The 11,718-nt window shown below is 38.9% G+C and overlaps 1 protein-coding gene across 1 annotated transcript; it reads right to left on the bottom strand.

Moving 5' to 3' along the window:
* Positions 1 to 9,523: 9,523 nt before the first annotated feature.
* LOC138894716 (uncharacterized) lies at positions 9,524 to 10,135 on the bottom strand. The gene has a single exon (XM_070179444.1). It carries the CDS (start codon positions 10,133 to 10,135, stop codon positions 9,524 to 9,526), a length of 612 nt encoding a protein of 203 aa, XP_070035545.1.
* Between the last annotated feature and the right edge of the window lie 1,583 nt (positions 10,136 to 11,718).

The raw sequence follows: 11,718 nt of genomic DNA on the forward strand, positions 1-11,718 counted from the left end.
TCCCGAACCAACCATCCCCGCAAGTCATAAATTTATAAAAGCACATATGGGGAGTTTTATTTAGGGGAACGAGGTTCTATAAGTAAAAATGACCTGTTGGGTCATTACATTCTCCACCTCTTAAACAAACGTTCGTCCTCGAACGAGTTTAGAATTATACCTGGAGTGGTGAAAAGATAAGGATAACAGCTGTGCATATCATGCTCGGTCTGCCAAGTCGCCTCCTTGACCGGATGACCCCTCCACTGAACCTTCACAGAAGCAATGTTTTTTGACCTCAACTTTTGAACCTGCCTATCCAAAATAGCCACTGGTTCCTCAACATAAGATAGATCCTTGTCTAACTGAACTGAAGTCTAACACATGAGACGGATCGTCGTGATACTTCCGGAGCATTGAAACACAGAATACCGTATGAAGTGCAGAGAGACTAGGTGGTAGTACAAGTCTGTAAGCCACCTCTCCAACTCTTTCAAGAATCTCAAAAGGCCCAATATACCTAGGGCTCAACTAGCCATTCTTCCTGAATCTCATCACACCCTTCATAGGCGAAACTCGGAGCAGGACCCGCTCACAACCATGAATGCAACATCACGAACCTTCCGATCCGCATAACTTTTCTGTCTAGATTGGGCTGTACGAAGTTGATCCTGAATCAATTTAACCTTTTCCAGGGCATCATGAACCAAGTCTGTACTAATAGCCTAGACTCGCCTGGTTCGAACCCACCCACTAGAGACCGGCACCGCCTACCATACAAGGCCTTATATGGAGCCATCTGAATGCTCGACTGGTAACTGTTGTTGTAATCAAACTCCGCAAGTGGTAAGAACTGGTCCCAAGCACCCCAAAATCTATCGCACATGCATGAAGCATATCCTTCAGTATCTGAATAGTGCGTTCGGACTGCCTGTCCGTATGAGGGTGAAATGTTGTACTCAACTCTACACGACTACCCAACTCACGTTGTACTGCCCTCCAGAACCGTGATGTAAACTGCGTACCTCGGTCAAAGATGATAGATACCGGTACGCCATGAAGTCTGACAATCTCGCGAATATAGACTTGAGCCAACTGCTCGGAAGAATAGGTAGTCATCACAGGAATGAAATGAGCTGACTTGGTCAGCCTAGCCACAATCACTCAAACTACATCAAACTTCCGCTGAGTCCGTGGAAGTCCAACAACGAAATCCATAGTGATTCGCTCCCATTTCTACTCCGGAATCTCTAACTTCTGAAGCAATCCACATGGCCGCTGATGCTCATATTTTACCTGTTGATAATTGAGACACCGAGCTGCATACTCCACTATGTCTTTCTTCATCCTCCTCCACCAATAGTGCTATCTCAGATCCTGATACATCTTTGTAGCACCCGGATGAATGGAGTACCGCGAGCTGTGATCCTCATGGAGAATCAATTCATGCAAACCATCTACATTAGGCACACCTAGCCTGCCCTGCATCCATAATACACCGCTATCTCCAATAGTGACTTCCTTGGTATCACCGTGCTGAACTGTATCCTTAAGGACAAGAAGATAGGGGTCATCGTACTGGCGCTCTCTGATACGATCATAAAGAGATGACTAAGAAACCACACAAGCAAAAACTCGGCTTGGCTCGGAAATATCCAACCTAACAAACTGGTTGGCCAAGTCCTGAACATCCAAGGCTAAAGGCCTCTCTGCTACCGATAAATATGCTAAGCTGCCCAAAATCTCCGCCTTACGACTCAATGCATCGACCACTACATTAGCCTTCTCGGGATGATAGAGAATGGTGATATCATAATCCTTAAGAAACTCCAACCATCTCCACTATCGCAAATTAAGATCCTTCTGCTTAAACAGATGTTGTAGACTCCAGTGATCGGTGTAGACCTCACAACGGACACCGTATAAATAATGCCGCCAAATCTTCAAGGGATGAACAATAGCTGCTAACTCAGAGTCGTGGACCGGATAATTCTTCTCATGTACCTTTAACTGTCTGGACGGGTAGGCAATCACCCTACCATCTTGCATCAACACTGTGCCTAGACCAATACACGACACATCACAATACACGGTATAAAACCCTGAACCTATAGGTAACACCAAAACTGGGGCAGTAGTCAAAGCTGTCTTGAGCTTTTTGAAGCTCTCCTCACATTCCTCGGTCCACCTGAACGGAGCACCCTTCTAGGTCAATTTGGTCATAGATGCAGCAATAGAAGAGAAACCCTTTACAAATCAGTGATAATACCCTGCCAAACCAAGGAAAATTTGGATCTCCGTAGTTGAGGACGGTCTGGACCAACTTTGCACTGCCTCAATCTTCTTCAGATCTACCTTGATCCCCTCGCACAAAATTATATGACCCAAAAATCCCACTGAATCAAGCTAGAATTCACACTTTGAAAATTTTGCATATAATTTCTTTTCTCTCAAAGTCTAAAGCACAGTCCTCAGGTGTTGTTCATGATCTTCACGACTCCGGTAGTACACCAGAATGTCGTCAATAAACAAAATGATATAAGAATCAAGATAGGGCTGAAATACACTATTCATTAAGTGCATAAATGTTGTTGGGGCGTTGGTTAGCCCGAATGACATTACAAGGAACTCATAATGACAATACCGAGTCCTAAAAGCAGTCTTCGGGATATCTGGCTCCCGAATCTTCAACTGATGATAGCCTGAACGCAAGTCAATTTTAGAGAATACCCTGGCACCCTGAAGCTGATCAAATAGGTCATCAATACGTGACAATGGATACATGTTCTTCACTGTAACCTTGTTCAGCTGGCTGTAATCAATACACATCCACATAGAACCATCTATCTTCTTTACAAATAATACAGGAGCACCCCAAGGCGATACACTGGGCCAAATGAAGCCCTTATCAATCAATTCCTGTAACTGTTCTTTTGATTCTTTCAACTCCGCTGGGGACATACGATATGGTAGAATATAAATAGGCTGAGTGACCGATAACAAATCAATGCCAAATTCAATATCCCTGTCGGGTGGGATACCCGGAAGATCCGCTGGAAATACATCACGAAAATCCTTTACTATAGGAACTGACTCCACGGTAGGAGTATCAATACTAACATCTCTCACATAGGACAGATACACATCACACCCCTTCTCAACCATTCGTTGAGCTTTAAGAAATGAAACAACCCTGCTAGGAACATGATCTGAGGTACCTCTCCACTCTAGAATCAAGAATAGCAGTGCCAAAATGAAGGAAAATACTCTGAATACCATCCGAAACACGCCCGAGCCCATCGGGACATCAACCAAATATACCAACAAGTCCTAAAACATCATATGGACTTAGTCGAGTCTTCAAATTACATCCAACAACACTAAAACACGAATCATACATAGATTCAAGCCTAATGAACTTTAAAACTTTCAATATTTACAAACGATGTCGGAACCTATCAAATCAAGTCCGATTGACCTCAAATTTTACACGAAAGTTATAAATAACCTAACGGAGCTATGAAAAATTTCAGAAATGGACTCCGACCCCGATATCAAAAAGTCAACTCCCCAGTTAAACTTCCAAACATAAATTCCTATTTTAGCCATTTCAAGCCTAATTTAACTACGAACTTCCAATTAAAATTCAGAACACGCTCCTAAGTCCAAAATCACCATACAGAGCTGTTGGAATCAGAAAAATTCTATTCTGGGAGTCATTTTCTCAAATGTTGACTGAGGTCAAACTTAGCATTTTAAGGCCAACTTAAGGAACCAAGTGTTCCGATTTCAACCCGAATACTTCTAAATCCCGAACCAACCATCCCCGTAAGTCATAAATTTATAAAAGCACATACGAGGAGTTTTATTTAGGGGAACGTGGTTTTAATAGTAAAAATGAACGGTTGGGTCATTACACATAGTGAGTGTCAAAGTCGACCTCTCGTCACTATTTCTTCGAGATTAGGCTTGATACTTACTGGGTACACATTGTTTACGTACTCATGCTATACTTGCTGCACATTTTTGTGCAGGTACAGATATGTCTAGCGGACTTGTGGGTACAGAGGTATGGTTATAATTCAGGAACATAGGTGAGCTGCATTCTATATTATGATCCGCAGCCAACAAAGTCTCCTTCAGAGTTATTTATATTTTCCTGTCTAACTTGTATTCCATACAGATGCTGTATTTTATTTTACTCTCTTGTTAATGCTCATGCACTTGTGACAACGGATATTGGGAGTGGTTATTGGTTGTTTAGTAATACTAGTTGCAAAAATATTTATCACTTACTCTATGAGTTCTATCTTTACTATTTAATTGAAGAAAATTTTGATTCAAAAATACTAAATTGAGTAATAAAATTAATTAGTCAAGGTTGGCTGGCCTGACATCGGTGTTAGACGCCATCACGACCTTTAATGGATTTTGGGTCGTGACATATTATCTCAAATATTCAGTGTTAACTAGTACTAAGTTACTGTCAGAATACTTTATATTTAGACACAGATTTACTATTGCTACTTATAGGTCGTGTTAATGTCTCTATTGCTTTTCTTCATAATAATGTCATTACTTGAATACTTCATTTGGATGATTGCGGTGAGAATGAGGAACTTTTCTCGTAATTTAACATGAGTACTTCATTTGGATATTTATTTTTATAAAATTAAGAAACATCTCAACTTATAAACACAAAACCGAAAATTCAAAATATCCAAAGTGATTAATCCGAAAACGAACTTAAAAAATCCGATCCAGTCCGAGCTTATTTGGATTTGATTTGGATTGTATTTAATTTATTCAATCAGAAAACCGAAAATCCAAACCGAGATTTTCATATCCAATCCGAACTGCCCGATTGCCCACCCCTAGTTATAGTAGTTTTGTATATTCTATTAGATGCTCGTTCACTTGCGACACCGGGGTTTGAGAATTTTTAGCAGATGTTCATAGTTGTAATTGCTATATAATAGACAGTGTACAACATCAAATAGCATGGCAACCAAAAATGGGTTCATAACTGTTTTGGTTCGACAATTGGACAGGTCTAGGCCCTCTATACTTTGTCACTCCACCTGATTTTTTCTACGATGAGTCCATACAAATCGTGTATGAGGTGGTGCAGGGAAATAGATGGAATAAAGTATTGATTAACCAATTATTACCAGCAGATTTAACTGAGTATATCCAGCAGCAAGTGAAGCCAATTCAAGATGGAATGCTGGACAAAAATGTGTGAAAACTGGAACCAAGAGGTGAGTTTAGTGCTAAGTCAGCTTGGGATTATGTGAGGAGAATAAGAGATCCAAGTAATGCATATATGAATATATGGATAAAGGAGTTGTAATTCAAAGTTTCATTCTTCATGTGGAAGGTTTGGAAAAAAAGTTGCCATTGGATGATTTCTTCAAAAGGTTGGGTTATTTAATGGCTTCCAAATGTTGGTTTTGTGTGCTGCCACAAGAAGAGACGATGACATACCTGTTCTTCACTTCATATGCTGCCAGAAAGGTGTGGAATTACTTTCTAATAGTTGCAGGTATTAATGTGGATAGATTGACTTTCCATCAAGCGATTGTGAGATGTTGTACTTTGCAGACAGTTCTAAGGTTGAAACCAATCATTCAAGCTCTATCATCGATCATAGTGTGGGAATTATGCAATAGAAGAAAGGGCTATAAGTATGGGGATCTTGTTTCTGTCAATATAGTTATATATCATATTTGAACAATGGTTCAATCATTAATGAAATTTAGGAAGCCAAGCCTACAGAATATCCCACACAAATGGCCAGACTTAATAACCATGATGGAGCAGTATACACCTAAGTTGAAATACACTAAGGTTCTATGAGAAATTCATGAGTAGGGTTAGATAAAAGTAAATACAGATGGTGTATCTAGGGGCAATCCAGGAAGAAGCTCAATTGGTTATATGTTGAGAAATGAGGAAGGAAATGTAGTCTATGCTTGTGGCAAAGAAATCCAAGAAGGAACAAACACAGAAGCTGAGGTGAAGGCTATTTTGGAAGCTTTGAAGTTCTGTGTGAACAATGATTATATACTGATTGATATTCAGACAGACTCGATGTTGATAAAACATGTGATTCAAGGGGTGTGGGCTATACCATGGACAGTTGCTGCAGAAGTGGAAGAGATAAAGGAATTAATGGGCAGATGTAAGTTGCAGATTTCACACACACTCAGAGAGGGTAATCAACTAGCAGACCACATTGCAAATTATGCTATTGACATAGGTCCTTTGGAGTGTCATAGTTTTTGGGAGCTTGATGTCAAGGGGAGGAAGACTGTGAATAGTGATAAGCTACAATGTCCATACATAAGAGTGAAGGTTGCAAGAGATCGGGAAATGGGGAGAAAATGAGTAACATGAGCAGGAACAAGGTGTTAGCAGGGGCATACGCAGCTGATCATCATGTTCAAATCCATGATGAGGAGAACATGATAAGTTTATTTTTCACTAACATTTTCTTATGTTTTGCAGGTGAAGGTGATATGTCTTGGCTCTATTTTTTAATGGAATCTCAATCGGTGGTATTAGTGCAATGCACTCAATCTAATGGGAGGAAATTAAGAATAGGTAAAGGCATTTTTTCAAGCTGCAATACACTACTGCCTACAGCTGATGCAAGAGATTCCTTATGGTATGAATCAAGATATACTGAGGTGTTACTACAAAATGATCAGCTGCATCCTAATACCTCAAAGACAAAGGAAGATAGTTGCACAAGGATGGATACATGTCAGCAATGAAAAGCACAAAAAATAATAGGAAAAATAGAAAGATTCAAATATGAGCACATCAAAAGCATAGCTGATTTGAGGAGACATATGTGTGGGAATGCTGTTCAATGGATCATTAACAGCTGGACAAAGTTACCTATAAGGAGTAAGGAGGTAATGAAGAGTAAGGGACACGAGAGATCATTGGAGCTGCATATTCAACTCCTTAGGGAGGATGATATGCTGAGCTCATTGTTTACTAACTCTTTTTTCTGTTTTGCAGGAAAAGCTATTGTTTTCATGCCTTTTCATATTATATGAATTCAGTGGGTGGTATTAGCACCTAATGCTCATTACCTTGAAGGATTTAATATGATAAGCACAAGCATGAAGTCGAAGAGACCACACAGTTGGTCAGTGTTCAGTAAAGGAAGCAGCACACTTGGGAGACAAAGGTTTCCAATTCAAATAGAGAGCAACGCTATAGAAAATAAAGGCAATATTCATCATGGTATATACAAGAGCAATGCACCAGATTGGAAATATAGGAATAGGCTGCCCAGAAATATGCAGTAGTGGCATTTGGATCCACATGCATGTACTTACAAAAGGAACAACTACACACATGATCGCAGATGGTGCAAAGGTGCAGGAAACATCACTTTAATTATGCCATTCCTTTGGCCCAACTTCCAAGTGGTGATATTAGTACTTCGTACTCATTCCGCTGGAGGGTAAGATGGGGAAGGCACAAGCATGATAATAAAGGTCACAAGAGTTGGAAATAGTCATAAAGAGTCTAGTTATTCATTATCAAGGCAGCAATTTCCAACTGGATATTTAGAGGCTATGCATTATGATACATCAAGAAGCTCATCCCATATAGCTAGTAAGATATACAAGGAACACAATAGAGCAGAAAAATCACAGTTCACTCATGGATCACTCTTGAATTATGGACGAGAAAAGGCAAGGTCAGCATAGAAGTTTGGCACTGGACAGTATGCACAGCAGGAGCAAATAGCCATATTTGGAATCTTGAATACACTCGAGCATTTTTCTCCACACATGCGATCCATTTCGCCAAGGAACAATGATAACATTCAACTTTTTACAGTATTTTTGACTCATAAAGAAACTCCACAATTAAGGTTTTGTTCTAAAATTCCACCAAAGTTTACAAAATAAAGCTTTAGACACATCCTGTTATGATCTAAAACCTATTCATCCTTCATCATATGGTAAGCATAGATTATCCCATGACGCCCAATGTCTACTCATTCCATCAACAGAATTGCTCCAAAACAATCTTGCCAACGGTTTATGTATTCTGCTAATTACAAAAGCTGGAGCATTAATAGTAGATAGTAAGTGTATGGGCATACTCTGTAGGACATGAGAGATAAGTATTGCTCGACCCCCTATCCATAAAAGTTTTCCTTTCCACGACTGAATTTTATCTAGGATTTTATTGATTAATCCTTGATAATATTCCAGTTTTCTTCTTGCATAGAAAATGGGGCATCCTAAATAAGTGAAAGGAAAATCTTGTCTACATATTCCAGTTACGCATTCGACCTTCCTTATCACTGATTCATCAGTGAGGTGATGCAAATATACATCTGATTTCGATTTGTTAATGAGCTGACCAGAAGCTGCCTCATATGCTGCCAGAACTTCCATTATTAAGCGTAATAAAGTTTCATCAGAGGAGAAAAAAAAATCGTATCATCTGCATACGACAAATGATTGATCTTAGGACTCCATTTTGGTAAACCAAAATCACAGAAGTATAAATTCTAATGAAGTGAGTTCAATCCTCTCGACAAAGCCTCTGCTGCAATGATGAACAAAGCAGATGATAATGGATCACCCTGCTTAACTCCCCTTGTCGATTTGAAAAAATCATAAGGCTGTCCATTCAAAAGAACAAAATCTAGTTATTGGATATAGTCCAAAAAACTAAACCAATAAACCTCTCATTAAAGCCCATTCTTCTCATAACTTTCGTTAAGAATATCCATGATAGTCGATTATATGCTTTCATCATATCCAGCTTGATAATTACATTAGGACCTGCCTTAGTTCTCAACCTAATGTCTGTGACTATCTCCCATGTAAGCAGGATATTTTCTACAATACTTCAACCTTTGATAAATCCTGCTTGTTCATCTGAGATGATATTGGGAAGCAAACTAACCAACCTTTCGTGAATTACTCGAGAAAAAACCTTGTTTATAAAGTTACTAAGACTTATTGGTCGCATAACTGAAAAAGTCTTAATGTCCTTCTTCTTAGGTAACAACACTAGGTTAGTATGTGTAATGAACCTATGTAGTTCCTGTCCAGAAAAGAAGGCGTTCACCATTTCAACCACATCAGTTCCAACTATATCCCAGCATGTATGAAAAAATTGGCCATTGAACCCATCCGGACCTCCAGTATTATCAGCATTGAGTCCAAATACTGCATGCTTTACTTCTTCCTCTGTAGTTTCCTTAATTAGTTCCTGGTTCTGCTCTGTATTGATCATGCAAGGTACATGATTAATTATTCCAAAATCAGTAGGTACCTTATCTTCATGGAATTGTTTTTGAAAAAAGTTCACTACTTTCTCTGCCATTCCAGTAGCATCTTCAATCCAGTTTCCTTCACTATCTTGTATTGTTTTCAATTGTAATTGCTTCCTTTTCGCATTGACTTGTGCATGAAAAAATTTAGTATTTCTGTCACCTTCATTAAACCAAGTCATGCCAGATTTCTGCTTCCAAAACTGCTCCTCCAATGCTAAGTACCTAAACAATTCTGCCTGCACTTTCCCTATTTTGCAAAGTAGGCCTGAGCTCAAATTGTGCTTCATGGACTTTTACCACCTCCTCTAGACTTGAGATCTTTTGGAATATATCACCATATGTTGCCCTACTCCATGTTGACAAAGCCTTCTTTAAATTTTTAAGCTTGTGATTGAATAGGATAAAAGGATTAGCATAAAAATCTACTTGCCAATTCTCCCTTACCACTGATTTGAATGATTCATGCTTTGTCCAAAAGGATAGAAATCTGAAACTCTTTTTAATCTGGACATTATCTGAATTACATGTGATTAGCAATGGACAGTGATCAGATCCAATTTTTGATAGGTGTTCAACTTCCACTCCTGGCCATAGTTGTTGTATCTCCATATTTGCAAAACATCTATCCAACCTTTTGAAAATGCAGTCTTGTTCAGCTCTTCCATTCCACCAAGTGTAGATACTTCCTTTGAACCCCAAATCTGTAAAGTTAGAGGTGTTCATACAATGCCTAAAGTCATCTACTCCATTCAATGAGACAGGCAGGCCTCCAAACTTCTCCTCCTCATCCCATATAACACTGAAATCCCTACCTACCATCCATGGTATAGTCATGTCACTAGCTAGCTAGTACAATGAATCCCACAACTCAGTTCTCTCAATATGATCACACTTAGCATAGATTAGTGTTAGCATAAATTCCTTCTACTCCTCTGTATCAAATAGCTTCAAAGTTAACTGTTGCACAGTATTAATCTCCACATTTACATCATATTTACCATCTATGAAAGCCCAGATCTTATTAGAAGTGTTCACAAATGCTTGCTCAAACCCAATCTGCCTCCTATATTTATCCAATTTTCTTGATTGTTGCATTGGATCCATTACTCCAATAAATTCAAAATGATATTTCATGTGCATTGTGATGAGCCTTTCAAAGGATCTTTGTGTATTAACTGATCTAATGTTCCATATTAAAGCATGTATATCTAGTTAATGGATTTAGAAACAGTCTTTCTTGTTTGAACACCTGCTGGTTGCATAGTATTATCCTTTCCTTGCTTCTTTCTGCCTCTACCAGCTGATCTTCCTTTTTCAATCTGTTTAGGAGATAAGTCTCCTTGTCTAGCCATATTTTTGAAGTTCTGGCATGTTGATTCAGCATCCAAGTCTTTCCCTTTTTCTCCAATATTCTCTTCCAAAACCTTTTGTTGTTGAGGTGCTACAATCTGTGTTTTAACAGGTTTAGGAACCACCGATTTTTCTGTATTGTCATTGTTCTTATATTCAGTCTTCTTAGCAACTGTAGTGTGGTTTAGCTCCTTCATCAATTCCATCCTATCCTGTATTGCATCATGACTCATCTTATTCTGCTGCTCACCTCCACCTGAATCACCAGAATCAATTGGTTCTTCAGAAGCTGCATTTGAACCATTAGTAGTTTGCTGTAGTTTTGTACTTGAGCCTTCAACCCCAGCCTTAGCATCAGTTCTATTTATTTTCCTTTTGGATGGTCTGTATATCTTCTTTTCTAGTTTTTCCATTAACACTTATTTCTTCTCCTTGTGGTTCATATTCAGCTTCCAAATCAATATTTTCTTCCTCTTCATATTCTTCTGATAAGTCACCTTCATCTGAGCCATCCTCCTCTTGATCACACCATAATCTCCCCCCCTGTGAAATTAATTTTCTTTGTCAAAACTTCCTGTTCAACAAGTGCATCTGTGTCTAATGAAATTGAGGGTACTTCTTGGCAGGATTGATTCACTGTTACATTGTTTGCAGGAAATGCTCGATTAACCCATTGAGATGTGGTTTCCTTAACGGTGTTCTATCCCTTATCCCCCTCAATATTGCCTTCCTTTGTAATATTAGTCTCCTTTGCTGCATTATTATCATTTGGAGTAGGAGTAAAGCTAGGTGCTGTAGGATTCAAATTTCTAGTGTCCTTAGGAGTAGGTTGTGGACTTGTTTGAACAATGCTGACAGTCACAAGAGCTAGTTGCTTATCCACCTATGCGTCAGTTCCTTTAGTAACAACTGGAGTTACTATCCCAACTTCTTTTGGTATAAGTACTGGACCTTTTTGAGCTGCATTTGCCTCCACTAAAACTAGCTTATTTGCATCATTAACCTCACCATCCTCCACTTCCAAAACAACAAATTTATTTTTCGTTTGAACTTGTTTTGATGCTGCA

This window comes from Nicotiana tomentosiformis, chromosome 6 (genome assembly GCF_000390325.3).
Source record: "Nicotiana tomentosiformis chromosome 6, ASM39032v3, whole genome shotgun sequence".
Lineage (NCBI taxonomy): Eukaryota > Viridiplantae > Streptophyta > Magnoliopsida > Solanales > Solanaceae > Nicotiana > Nicotiana tomentosiformis.

Coding starts and splice junctions, on each gene's coding strand:
- LOC138894716 (XM_070179444.1), bottom strand. CDS start 10,135: ATGACTATACCATGGATGGTAGGTAGGGATTTCAGTGTTATATGGGAT.